The sequence below is a fragment of the Mesoplodon mirus genome, assembly GCF_964341445.2.
Source record: "Mesoplodon mirus genome assembly, chromosome: 6".
NCBI classification, from domain to species: domain Eukaryota; kingdom Metazoa; phylum Chordata; class Mammalia; order Artiodactyla; family Ziphiidae; genus Mesoplodon; species Mesoplodon mirus.
Window position 1 is genome coordinate 59,590,445 of NC_138982.1, and position 14,588 is coordinate 59,605,032.

At 39.4% G+C, this 14,588-nt stretch overlaps 1 protein-coding gene across 4 annotated transcripts in view; it reads left to right on the top strand.

Moving 5' to 3' along the window:
- Nucleotides 1–753: 753 nt before the first annotated feature.
- PHC3 (polyhomeotic homolog 3) overlaps nucleotides 754–14,588 on the top strand; it is an 81,030-nt gene continuing 67,195 nt past the window's right edge. For all 4 annotated transcript variants that reach the window (XM_082624224.1, XM_082624225.1, XM_082624226.1 and 1 more), the window contains exons 1-4: nucleotides 754–801; nucleotides 3,793–3,958; nucleotides 8,288–8,443; nucleotides 9,570–9,647. In XM_082624224.1, the coding sequence (XP_082480350.1) occupies nucleotides 788–801; nucleotides 3,793–3,958; nucleotides 8,288–8,443; nucleotides 9,570–9,647 (414 nt within the window). In that variant the 5' untranslated portion in view covers nucleotides 754–787. The remainder of the gene's footprint in view (nucleotides 802–3,792; nucleotides 3,959–8,287; nucleotides 8,444–9,569; nucleotides 9,648–14,588) is intronic.

Genomic DNA, 14,588 nt, shown 5'->3' on the forward strand with positions numbered 1-14,588 from the left:
ATGTGTGGCTATCTCTGTAAAACCCACTTCACTCTCCAGATTAAGATTTGTTGGAAGACAGGGACTTGTTTCACTCAAATTTGCATGTTTGTCTCATCCTGCTTCAGATTAGTTGCCATATGCGTAGAATATAGTAAATTACATTAGCAAACTTGTGGCCATTCCTGCTTGTTCCCTGCGGTATGCAAGTCTGCAATCTGTACTAACCACTCAATAAATTTATGTCAAACACATGAATGATATTCATAGGGTAATAATGATGATTCTTTAACCGTCCACCTTATGGGGATCTAGAACACCATCTTTGAGCCCAAGAGAGGAATTGCCGGTTCCATCCCCAAACTGCCATGCGCCCCAGGTAATAAACCCTGCAGCTACCATGGCATTTCCTTTCACTCTGACGCCTCATCATCCAATCCTCGTGGTATTCTCTTTCATCTCACTGTTTTGCAGTTCACATAGGCTTTGATATATTTTAGATGTTCTTAAAAATTTTAACAGTCTAATCAGAACTTTTCATATCTTGGTTACAGACTCCCTCCCCAAGAGGAAGAAGACCCTAGGCAAGAGAAAGCGAGCGCGAGGGAAGGTGAGACACTGGTATCTAAACTGGAAACCTGGTCACTTTCCACAGCAAGCAAGGCTTGAACTGGGAGGGGGCATTGGAAGACGAGGACCCCACGTGACCTCGGGGGCCCGAGGCTAGACGACCCCGCCCCCTCTCTCGCCGCCGCCGTCGCCGCCGGGGGGCGCATGCGCAGCCCATGGTAGTGATGGAGGAGAGAAGATGGCGGAAGCGGAGTGAGTTACTTGCTGGTGACTAATGTCGTAACCGGGGGGCGAGTGGGGGCCAGCGACATGTCCCCTTGAGCTCAGGGCTCTTTCGCGGGCAGTGCGGGGAAAGGGGGACGTGAGAGCTTTCTTATCGTGGAGGAGCCCGCTTGGCCCTTGTGGGGAGACGGAGGAGAACTGTAAGGGTCCAGTTACCTCCCGGCGGGAGCGCCCCTTCCGCCGTCTGTCCCCGGATCTGCGGGGCCCTGTGCGCAGGGTCGTCCCTCGGACCCCGACCGTAGGAATCTTCCGGAAGATGAGCCCGACTGGGCCCCTCAGGCGCTGTCATCCCTGCAAGTGGGCCCCGCGGGCAGCCTTGTGACGGCTGCCTCGCCCGGGGCCCGCGGAGGCTGGGTAGGGCTGGGCGGGCACTGCCAGGCCTCCTTCGCGCTCGCCTCCTTCCCCCCCCCCACCCCGCCCAGCGCCACCCCACTGCTTCTCAGTGGGAGAACGCGAGACGTGGGGCTGCTCACCGCCCTCCCCCGGGAGGCTTGCAGGAGGTGTCGCAGCGCCGGCCTTGCAGCGGCGGGGGCTGTTGCGAGTCTGACGAGGCTGAAAACACCCTGCAAGGAAAGATCTTCCTTTCCTTCGGGTCTCTGGCTGCAGTGTTGATGCCGCCCTAGAGGGCCACATTCCTGTGTGGCGGTGTGATGGTATGCTTAGTTAGCGACTCAAACTTAGTGTTTCCTGGGTAGGCCGCTGGTGCAGCAGCACTGCCGTTTGTATTTTGCAGGCAAAACTGTGCGTAGACGGCGGAGTTACCAAAATTGTTCTTTTGTGCCAGGTCTCCAAATGCAGTGCAGTGGTTTGGCCAGTTCTACCCACCGATGTTTAGACGTGTGTCTCGCATTTGGATTCTCTTGTGACCATATTTAGTTACTGAACTGCTTACCGTAGGGTTTGAGGTTGGGCACATGGCTGAGCAGAATAGCACTGTAAAAGGACCAGAATTTAAGCTGGCGTTTTGCATATCTTTGGTGAGTGGTTCAGAAGTGCTATGACAGGTAGTAATTTGGTAAAAAGTTCATCTACCGCTATGTCTGTATGCTGTTGAACAGTTACCATATGATGCTGTGATTTGATGATTGGAAGGCAGTTTGCAAAACTACAAACCGCCCTCCCCCCGCAAAAAAAACCTCAGCGAAGCATAAAAATGTGTCATTTACTAATCAAAATAATTAGTAAGGGTCAGCTCCCCCCCCACTTTTTTCCTTTCACTTTCCCTCTTATTAAATCGGGATTTTTTTAACCATTTGATTCCTGAAAGAGCACATAAATACTATTTACATACATGATATAAAGAACAAAGAAAATTTGTACATAAAAGGACACCGTATGGGAATAGTGCGTGCATACACGTTAGTGCCAAATTCCTTTGTCTTTTCGTGAAGTATAAAGTGTTCTTGTTACATTCTTGTCAATGCTGCTCCTATGAGGTGGGTCAGGTTTTGTCTCTCAGAAGAAAAGACTGATAAGAAAAGCAGATAAAGCCAGTATATTCTCCAGTGTGCTTTTCACCATTGTGGTGCATTTCTGACCCTTCAAAAAAATACTGTAGTTCTCGTTTCTAACAATATTAAGCCCCTCAGAATTGACTTAATATGTTGCTTGAATTTGTTAAAATACAGATTCTGTATTTAGTGGAATTTTGTACCACAGCAGTGAAATGAGTTTGTAATATTGTAGGGAAAAGAATCAGTGTGGTACATAGCTGCACTTTACTGTCCGTACATGAGGAAAGTGACACAATTATGCTGTTTTCAAAATATGGAGCTATTATTTGTGAAAAAGAGATTTTTGTAAGGAAGTGGGAAAATTGTTTTCAGCTGCTTCTCTTATTTACCCAGTCAGAGTAATCTGCTTATGAGTATTACTCAGTTATTACATGTAGTGAGGACAACGTTGTAGAATAATTAGAGGGAAAGCAGTGTGAGTTAATAAATTATTTTCTAAGAGAGCTTATTTTTATTATTTTTTATTATTTTATTTTATTTTGTTTTTCGCGGTACATGGGCCTCTCACTGTTGCTGCCTCTCCCGTTGCGGAGCACAGGCTCCGGACGCGCAGGCTCAGCGGCCATGGCTCACGGGCCCAGCCGCTCCGCAGCACGTGGGATCTTCCCGGACCGGGGCACGAACCCGTGTTCCTTGCATCGGCAGGCGGACTCTCAACCACTGCGCCACCAGGGAAGCCCGAGAGCTTATTTTTAAATAAAGTATATATGGTAACCAAAAACTAAGCTAATTGACTAAACTAAGCTAAACTACTAAACTAAGCTAACACAAGTCCATAGGCATCCTATTTTAATGTCTAGATAAGAATGACTTTAATTTGTAATTAGTATGGTCACAAGAATATAAAGAAATATATATATATATATTTTTTTTAATGCTGTACGCGGGCCTCTCACTGTTGTGGCCTCTCCCGTTGAGGAGCACAGGCTCCGGACGCGCAGGCTCAGCGGCCATGGCTCACGGGCCCAGCCACTCCGCGGCATGTGGGATCTTCCCGGACCGGGGCACGAACCCGTGTACCCTGCATCGGCAGGCGGACTCTCAACCACTGCGCCACCAGGGAAGCCCTAAAGAAATATTTTAATACTCTGACATTGCTTCAGTTTTAATTTTCCTAGGTAGTTAAGTATTCCGTCATCACCTGTTTTAGTTTCAAAACACTCATCTTCCTTCAACAATAAAAAGGTAAACTGTAGGCCAGGCTGTATCTGAGTTACATATCCTGAGTCATTTGAATTCAAATTTAGTAGGTATGAACGATTAAATATGCTATATATTTGTGAAGTGTTTTTCCCTGGCACGTGTTCATGGAGACTGTGTGCTCTCTGTATTTAATGAGGGCCTTCGTAGAAATTTAGACTGTTGCTGATTATTTCTTGGAATATTATTCTTTAAACACCATAAGATAATGCTTTTGCCAATATAAATCCTTTGTGTTATCTGCTAGGTTTAAGGACCACAGTACAGCTATGGATAGTGAACCAAACCCTGGAACATCTTCGGTATCGACAACAACCAGTAGCACTACCACGACCACCATCACCACTTCCTCCTCTCGCATGCAGCAGCCACAGATCTCTGTCTATAGTGGCTCAGACCGACACGCTGTACAGGTATTTCAGTTACCATGATGCGTAGTCTAAGACTGAGGATGTCATTACTTTTCGCTTAAGCCAGATGAATCTATTGTTTCATGTCCTCAAATGAGTTACATGATACCCTCTAAATGAGTACAGTTAGAATTGTTCATGTTTGGAACAACCAACAGAGTTATTGAATAATCATTCTATTGAGAGGGCCCACATTTGTCAGCGTGTAGCTTATAAAACAATATGTTGGGAAAATTATAATTGGAAGGTCTCTAGGTACTGCTACAACATTGAGAAACTCAACCAAGAGCCCCAACATGAAGAATGGCTCTAGGTTTTTCTGATTATTTTCCATTTGAACCCAAAATATGGACTTAGGATCTATTCAGATCTATTCAGCTCTGTAGATATGTTAAGAGGTTCATTTTAAACCCAAGTGGCCTAAGAACCCTAAACAGGAGGATCCATTTAAGAGCTCTAAGGGGCAGAGGAGGAAGGGAGTATTTAATTAGGAAAAGTCTTAGGCTCTTCGCTTAGTTGGGAAAATAAAATTTACCTGGTTAACCTTTATAATAATGGAGGTTGAGGCTATGTGGTATAGCATGAAAGGGGCATGGGCATTGCAATCTGATGTGCTCTTTGAATTCCATTTTCTTTATCATTAGTAGATATGTAGCCTTGGGTGAGAGGCATAATCTCCTTGAGCCTCAGGAAACTGAAAAATGAGGATGAGACCACCTGCTTAGTTAGTTATGAGGATTAAAGGAAGCATCTATAATGTTGCACATTATATATACTCAGTAAACCATAGTAGCTAATATTTATTGAATACTTGCTATGTGCCAAGCATTTGATAAATTCTTTACATGGATTTTCTCCATATAACAGATGGGAAAACTGATGTTGTAAATTGGCTAAATAACTTTCCTAAACTCACATAACTAGTTGGTACTGTAGCTTTAGAGTTGTGCCCTTGGGGCTTCGCTGGTGTCCAGTGGGTAAGACTCCGTGCTCCCAATGCAGGGGGCCCAGCTTCGACCCCTGGTCGGGGAACTAGATCCCACATACATGCCGTGACTAAGAGGTCTGCATGCCGCAGTGAAGATCCTGCATGCCGTAGCTAAGACCCGTCGCAACCCCACAAAAAAAAAAAAAAAAAAAAGACAGATGTTGAGTTGTGCCCTTAACCATTCCGTGAGTTCTTATTTTTTCCATTATACCTGTTTTCTCTCTCAAATCTGCATAATTGCACTCCACCCTGAAAAAAAACTCACCTGTTTGTGATGCAATCATCTCCCTGATACATTTTTCTAGAGTGGAGATCCCAGTATACTGGCTATTTAGCTGTTCTGTGGCTTAGGATTCTGAAGTTACTGTGGAGTAGCATCAGAATTGTTGGAGACCCAGTCAGTTCAGTAAAAATTCAAACTGGAATGGAGAGTGTGTTTTTAATGTTTTTCATCTTTCTCTGAGGCAAGGGATATAGGGAAGAGTATCCAGAGCTTGAGCATACAGATGATGTGACATTTTAAATGCCATTTTGTTCTCTAGCTTTACCTAAGCTGGATGTGTTAATAAAAAAAAAAAAGTTATTGAAGATGTGTAGATATAGATATATCTCACAAATAGCACTAACTCTAATTCTTATGAGATCATAGAATTGCTTCCCTTAAAATGTAATCAAATCAATATTTACTGAACTACCTAAGTAGTTCTTCAATACCTTTCAGCTTTCTTTTTCAGTCCTGAGAATCCTCTTCCCCGTCCTTGCTCTTTTAGAGGAACAAAATAAGAACAATGTGCTATATCTTTAACTTGCATTTAAAGAGTCTCTCTCCCATGAGTATAGTATTGAATCGTAATGAAAGACTGTGCTGACAACAGAAAAAAATTACTATACTCTGACAGAAATATGTGCCAAATAGGTTATTCATTTTTTATTTCAGTTTAATTTTAGAATTTTGTTATAGAATTAGAAGAACATATATAGATTTACCTGACGAAAAAGACATATTGTTGTGATTCTAAATCACAATGCAGATCTATAGTCCCCTGCAACTAGGTGTCAGAAGCCTACATTGGTTTTGTGACAGGAGTCTGCAGTAGGTATAGCAGTCTTTTTTTTTTTCTGCGGTACGCGGGCCTCTCTCTGTTGCGGCCTCTCCCGTTGCGGAGCACAGGCTTCGGACGCGCAGGCTCAGCGGCCATGGCTCACGGGCCCAGCCGCTCCGCGGCATGTGGAATCTTCCTGGACCGGGGAATGAACCCGTGTCCCCTGCATCAGCAGGCGGACTCTTAACCACTGCGCCACCAGGGAAGCCCAGTATACCAGTCTTTTGTTGGGGAATTGAGATATGAACACATGAAGGTAAAAAACACAAGGAAATATGTTTTCTTGGGATTTGGATAAAGAGATAGCTTTGTGGTAAAGGTGTTCGGACTCAGAAGCTCAAGCTGCAGGATTATGGCTCTGTTACTCCCTTAGCTCTTTGAAAACTCTGGTTTGGTGCTGAGATTTAGGGTGCTGTTTCAGAGTCATCATGGGCATGATGTGACTTTAGGATGTGTTTACAGAGTACTGGTATAATCTAACTTACCATTTGGACAGATAAAGGATTTTCCTCTTATTAGAATACTTGCTATTCTACATTTATCGATTTATGAAGTTCAGGTTCATAGTTTTCATTTTACTTATAAATAGTCACAGTCATTAACACTTTATCAGGAATTTTTTTAGAAAGAACAGTTTTATTCTGTTTTGAAACAGTTGAATCTGACATTTAAAAAACATTTAAAAAAGCGATTATTTAGTAATTTTCTAAAAAAATAGCTTTATAATTTTAAGTGGTTATTAATATAATGAACTAAGTATTTTCAGACATTTAAAGAAAAATACAAATGAGAAGGTAAAAATCACTTCTAATCTAGCTACCCATCAGTAGTCTTTTACTGTTTTCCTGAACATTCTTTAAAATATTTTAATATAAATGGTATCTTACTGTATACACTATTTAGTAACCTGCTATTTCACCTAATGATATATTTGGGGATTTTTTTGTTAATAGATATATCTGCTCTGTTCAGTATAGTAGCTACTAGCTGCATGTGGCTATTTTATATTTAAATTATAATTAAAATTCAGTAAAATTAAGAACTTAGTTCCTTAGTTGCACTAGCCACCTTGTAAGTGCTCAGTAGATTCGTGGCTGCTGTATTGGATGGCACTGATCTACATTGATATTAGTAATGCTTGCAGGGTATACATATCCTCTCTACGCAAGCTGCAACTTCTACCAAGTTTTATCCAAAATGGTTTTACCAATTTACATTCTTACTAACAGTGTATGAGAGTATCTGTTTCTTCAGTAGTAGTAGTATTCTTTTAAATCTTTATTCATTGGAAAGTTGGAAAATAGTGTCTTAATTTGTAAGTTTTGACTACTAGTGAGATTGAAGATCTTTTCAAATGCTTACTTAGCACTTTCTCCTTTTGTGAATTGCCTCTACTGGGTAACTTTAATTTGTACAGATTAGTGAATCCTAGTGATACGTAACTAGGAGAGAACTATGTTAATAAGTTTGATGACATTGAATATTAAAGTAGTGAAATTTTATTTTAGTTTATTTTTTAACATCTTTTTTTTTTTAAGTACATGCACAGACTCTAGACAATGCTATACTTTTTTTTTTTTTTTGGCTGTGTTGGGTCTTTGTTTCTGTGCGAGGGCTTTCTCTAGTTGTGGCAAGCGGGGGCCACTCTTCATCGTGGTGCGTGGGCCTTTCACTGTCATGGCCTCTCTTGTTGCGGGGCACAGGCTCCAGACGCGCAGGCTCAGTAGTTGCGGCTCACGGGCCTAGTTGCTCCACGGCATGTGGGATCTTCCCAGACCAGGGCTCGAACCCGTGTCCCCTGCATTGGCAGGCAGATTCTCAACCACTGCGCCACCAGGGAAGCCCTTTTTAACATCTTTATTGGAGTATAATTGCTTCACAATGTTGTGTTAGTTTCTGCTGTGTAACAAAGTGAATCGGCTATATGTATACATACATCTCCATATCCCCTCCCTCTTGCGTCTCCCTCCCACCCTCCCTATCCCATCCCTCTGGGTGGTCACAAAGCACCGAGCTGATCTCCCTGTGCTATGCGCTGCTTCCCACTAGCTATCTGTTTTACATTTGGTAGTGTGTATATGTCAGTGTTACTCTCTCCCTTGGTCCCAGCTTACCCTTCCTCCTCCCCGTGTCCTCAAGTCCATTCTCTTAAAGTAGTGAAATTTTAAACTGCTGCTTTTTTAATACTTTATTTTATGGTTAAGATTATGGTTTGACATTGGTTCAATTGACTTATCACAGGTAATTCAACAGGCATTGCACCGCCCTCCCAGCTCAGCTGCTCAGTATCTACAGCAAATGTATGCCGCCCAGCAACAGCACTTAATGCTGCACACAGCAGCGCTCCAGCAGCAGCACTTAAGCAGCTCCCAGCTTCAGAGCCTTGCTGCTGTTCAGGTGAGACGGAAATGAATTAAGAACTTATGAGGCCAAAGTTGACATGACCTGCAGATAATTCCTGAAAATAAATATGTTGGGTATTATTTTAGAGTTTTCAGGTGTCCTGTGATTATTTTTTCTTAAGGAAATATAATAGGCTGCCAAATTGAGGTTAGTTTAAAAACAAATGAATGTGTTTTATGTGTTACTCTATTGCTAACTTTTGTCCCTCTGCTTTTTATCTACATTGCAGAAATGTTATACTAATGTCATGGTTTTGTGTGTAAAATTTTAGGTACAACAGTGAATAGTTAGGGTTACATGAATCTTATCTACATTTTAACAAAAAAGCTTCTTTAAATTACATAATTAATTTACACTCATTAAAAAAACCAAACAGTATAAAATTGACCATAAGAGGTAAAGTATAGAGGTATTCCTTTTCCATATCCCCTGCTATTTTCCACTCTTCAGAGGTGGCCACTAACAGTTTAATATGTATCCCTCCAGGAATGTTCTGTATAAAAATATGTATGTACACTTTTCTAAAATCCACTCATATGATTCCTACTGCTAACAGGATGATTTTATGATTAAATGCTTATGTTTTTAAAAAGATCTTCATTATTATTGCACTGTTTATTTAAATTAAACTGTGTGTGAGATTTAATCTTAAATGTCCTCACCAGAGGAGAATCTCAGTTGACTGAACCTGAAAAAAAGGTTTATTTCTGTTATAAACACATCCCCAGCTGTTACTTCTTCTCGGTAGTGTAATTTTAAATAGCGTCGTGTACATGATACGAGTAAGGAAACCGAAACCCACTGGTACTTGATATAGCTCCAATTTCTTTTTCATAACATTGGAGTAGTGATTTCACTTCAAAGAAGACTGAGACCTGTAGAGTAAAACTGACAATGACTGCGGCTATTAAAATAAGATTAGCCTTTGGGTCTTCTGTTTTCACTATTCAGTGTTTTCTTTTTTTCTTAATCTGTTTGGCTAAAGCTTAATCCATGTTAACTGTAAAATAACTGTAAAATAGATGTTTTGACTTTTATTGTGGTTTTATGGTATCCTGGTACCACAAAGTTTTTAACTTCAGGCTTTTATAGACATATTATAAAGATTTTATTATTTTAGGCAAGTTTGTCCAGTGGAAGACCACCTACATCCCCCACAGGAAGTGTCACACAGCAGTCAAGTATGTCCCAGACATCTGTAAGTGCCCGAAATTTTTTCCTGGTTTTAAAATTATAAATTATTGCTTTCCAGAAGTGAACTGTTAATATTTACAAAACTGTTATTGTTTATCTGTTGAATATTATTGAAATAACAAGTGTCTAGAAACAAGAATGATACATTTCAAGAATTTGGAACTAATGTCAAACTTCTGAAAATCTGAGTCTTAAAAAAGTTTTTGTATTATTTCTTATGTATGTTTTCCCACTCACTGTGTTCACATCTTCTGTGATTCTGAATGGTTGCAGTTTTCAGTGTGCATTGAAAGCATGAAATACATAATTCAAGGAATTAGGTCATACTTTTACTGTGATATACTAAACAATGTCATGTCCTTGGTAGACATCTAAATGTTTCTAGCTCTTTCTGTGCAATTCACGTTTTAGAAATTTTACTTTTCAGTTTATGCTTCCTTGAGTTATGTGGGTTAAATTTACAAGTATCCATTCAAGATAGTGTTATTTATTTTGAGAGAGAAAGGTGATTTGTTATATTGCACATATATACTGGAAAATTGTGCAGAGTATCCCAGTTAAAAGAAATTTACAGGCGTGGTGATAATACTTGTTTAACTTTTTATTTTGATATAATTTCAAATTGCAAGAATAATAAAATAAATTTCTGTATACCCTTTACTCAGATTCTCCAGTTGTTAGCATTTTGGCTCATTGCTTTATCATGCATTCTTTCTATCTCCATATATACAATTACCTTTTTCTGAACCATTTGTGGGTGAGACATGTTCCTTTACTCCTAAATAACTTTGATATGTACTTCCTAGGAACAAAGTCATTTTTTTATGAAGCCACATGAAGTGGATCGAATTCAGGAAATTTAGCATTGATGCAGTGCCGTTCATATACAGATTTCATCAGTTGTCCCGTATTTCTCGGCCTCATCACTATAGATACTATGGACCAGATAATTCTTGTAGGGGGCTATCCTGTGCGTTATAGGACATTAAGCAGCATGCCTAGCTTAGATACCAGTAGGCTATGCCCTCCTCCTTTCCCCAGTGTGACAGCCAAAAATGTCTGCAGCCACTGCCAGATGTTTCCTGAGGGGCCAAATTGCCCCTTGTTGAGAACCGTTGAGTTAACCTAATAAGATCCTCTTTAGATGTTTTTTCCTGATCCAGGATGGTAATACTTTGAAGCTTTGTAAAATTGACTCCAATGGAGTATAGTTTATAGATTGCTGAGGAATTGAAGATGAACTTGTGCTGTATTTCTTTAGCTAAGGTTGTGATCTTTACTAAGTACATGTATGATGAGCGTACAGTTGTTTTTGGGCTATTGAGCTGATATTTTTAATTAGAAAATTACATTTTAGCATGGAAGTATCCTGGCATGTGAATAAAATTAGTTAAGAAATTACTTAACGACTTGAAAATGTTAGACTGAAGAAAATGAAAAATTTAAGTAATGTAATTTAGCCCTAAGCATTAATGCTATAGTTACTGATGTTGATGTCAGATAATATCGTTAACTAATACATTGGTAGTTATGGAAAGGACTGGTAAACTGGCTAAAAAAATTATAGATAAATTCTTTATTCTGTGAAGTATTGGAATGGCATTAGGGTATATATGTATAGAGATATGTGGTCTGAATTTTTTTCCCTTCACATTATTAAAAGGTATCCTTTTAAACCATTTTTGTTTCATTATGATTTTATGTATGTGACTTTTACAATCACAGTTCCAGTGATTGTGCTTATTTTTTATGAAATTGCTAGTGCTGCTTGTCATAAACCAGGTAGCCTTGTATGATGAAGAATGCCAGAACCTGTGACTGGCTGGTGGGGGAAAAGAAGTAGGGAGAATAGATGTCTAGAAAAAACAAGGGAATAATGCATAGCATTTGTTTTGTTTTCTATCCCAGCTGAGCAGTAGATCAAGTGAGTGGACTTGCAGTCCAAATTATGATACTCAAGGTAGCTTAGTAAATTCAGGTCAGTCTCCAAAAGAGGGGCAGAGCATGGTAGCAGCAATCTCTAGGTAGTGGTAATAGTGAGCAGTCAGGTGGCAGTCTGCTGGTTTTCAGAGTTTTGGTTATTTTGAAATAGGTTTCCGATAACAGTGAATGACATGAGGGAAGGGTCCAGCCTCCAGTAGATAAGAGGGCTACAAGGTAGGTTGTCAAGTCACCAGCCAGATAGGTTGGGATTCAGAGTAGGAGTGGAATGCCAATGGGGAAATGGAATATTGTATTTTAAAAAACGAAGTAACAAGTCCAATCATACATCTGGGGAAACTGTGTATGTGGAGGAGACCATTGTTAATTGAATGTATAGGTAATTAGTGGTGCCAGCATCCTCTTGTTTACTGTCATGAGAACAGAAGGGCTAATTCTAGACTCTTAACAGTAGTGAGAGTGGTGTTTTTTTTTGTTTTTGGTGTGTGTGTGTGTGTGTGTGTGTGTGTGTGTATGATTGATTGTCTCTAAAACTAGTTGGGACCGAGTCTTTAGGTTGATGTCTTTGTACTTCAACTTAGTGGGACTAAGATTTAGTCTTTAAATTTGATTTGCTAAAATGAAATCTAAACCAGTTAAAAATTCTTATGCAAAAAAAAATCAACAAAGTTAAAAATGAGCAAAATGGTTGAAAATGTATTTGCACCATATATGTCACCCAGCTTATATTTGTAAAATACCAAGGGCTCTGTTATATTCGTAAGATAAACAATGAGAATACACAAAAGACCTGCATTGGTAATTTTCAAAAGAAAGACTACTTTTAGCTTTTAAACACATGAAAATATATTAACCATATTAGTAATAAAGAAATGTATGTAAAAACAGCAATCATGTTCTATTTTCACTTGTCAAATTAGAAAACAGGGAAAAACATTGAGACAGTAACAGTTGTTGGCAAGTATGGTACACTCATACACTATTGGTGGGAATGTATAATAACTGGCACAACTTTTCTGGAGGGTTATTTGGCAGTGTGTATGAAAATTTAAACTCTGCGTGCCGTTTCACATAGCAGTCTAATTTTTAGTGATGTCATTGACTAAATATGAGATAATTATGATATAGATAATTATGCAAATATGCATGGTTTGTAATGGTGGAAAATTATAAACAATACAAATGTTCACTGATTGAGGATTAGTTAAAAGATAGTTAATTCATACAGTGAAATACTGTAGCTGCTTAAAAATGTTATATGTGTGTATATAAAGAGACTTAGTTTTTCATTAGTTATTAGGTGGAAAAAGCAGAATATATCATCTCATTTAACTTATTTAATAGGTTATTCTATTTTTCAGTTCTAAAATTGCCATTTGGTTTTTCTTTGTATCTTCTGTTTCTTTTGCTGAGAGTTTATGTTTTCATTTGTTTCAAGTGGGCTCATAATTGCCTGTTCAAAGCATTTTTATGACTATTGCTTTAAAATCTTCGTCAGATAATTAAAATACTTCTTTCATCTTGGTGTTGGCATCTATTTATTGATTGTCTTTTTCATTCAGCTTGAGGTCTTTCTGGTTCTTGGTACAATGAGTGATTTTTGATTGAAACCTGGACATACTGCGTATTACGTTATGAGATTGTGAATCTTATTTAAATTTTCTGTTTTGACTGCTTCTGAAAGAGAGCGTTTGCCACATCCTTACTGCCACTTGGGGGTAGAAGTCCAGGTTCCCCATTTGGTTTCCATTGATACCTGAGGGATGCTCCTTGTAATTGCTAAGTGAGCATGAATTCTGGCTCACTAGGCCTCTACTGAGGTATCTCTGGCTAGGAGGGATAGGAATGCTGCGTTACTGCTCCCCACGTGGTCTCCACTGATACTACAGGGATGGCGTGGTTTGTTGTTTGTGATCTTTTACTGCTTGGCTGGTATGAAAGTCTTGGCTCTCTACCTGGCCTTCTCTGACACTAACCTGTTGGAAGGATTTGTGAGATCCGGGTGCCTCATTACAGCCTGGCGAGGGTAGAAGCCTAGGTCTTTGCTAATGTGGATGTGGGTGGGGCCATAGTGTTTTCTGTGGTGTTTGGCTGGGGCAGAGCAATTATTGCCTAAAAGTTTTCTGTGTTGCTAGGCTGTCCCTTTTCTGATCCTTGGCTACAAAGAGCATTGGAGCTTTTTTTTTTTTTCGTCTGTACGCATTGCTGTTTCTGGGTTACTGACTTGTTCACCTTTATGTTTGGGTTATATGAGATTTAAAAAGGAAACCCAAGGAGCTTGCAACCACATCATTCACTGGGTCCTGGAGTCTGCTTTTCTCCACCTTTTAGGATCCTCTTACGTTTATTTTATATGTAACATTCGGGATTTTTAGTTATACTTAGGGGGAGGAGTAAGGAAAAGTATGTCTATTCCACTTTCCTGGAAACAATTCCTATCATTTAACTTATTTTTAAAAATTTATATCTATATATCTGTTTGGTTATTTAGGAAGAAAATCTGTAATGCACAACAAACTTAATCAGTGGTTATCTTTGAGGAAGTAGGTTGAAGAGCTTCATTTTGTCTAAATAAAACATGAATATTCTCTTGTTGTCTAAGATACTGACAGTACAGACAATATAGAGTAAAAGTGGCATCCCATTTCAGTAGTCCCTTTTGCCCTGACAAAGTTTTATGTGAAGCTTTCCTATCTTATTACTGTACATTTCTATACATAAATGTAAATAGATAGGCCTATGGTTAATTTTATTTGTTTTAATGTAAGCGATCATTCTGTATCTTTCTCTTCTAAGTCTTTGGCGTTTTCAGCTGGAAAGGATTATGTGGCTAGAAATTGCAGTCATAGGTCTATAAATGACTCAAGGGCTGTTTGTATCTCATTCCCTTTCCCTTTCTTTGCTGTTTTTTGGCCCTAGAATCTACATTAATCCCAGATGTTTTGACTTTAATTCACTGTACTATTCTGTCAAGAAGGAAAAACCTTATTTTTGATAGCTTTCT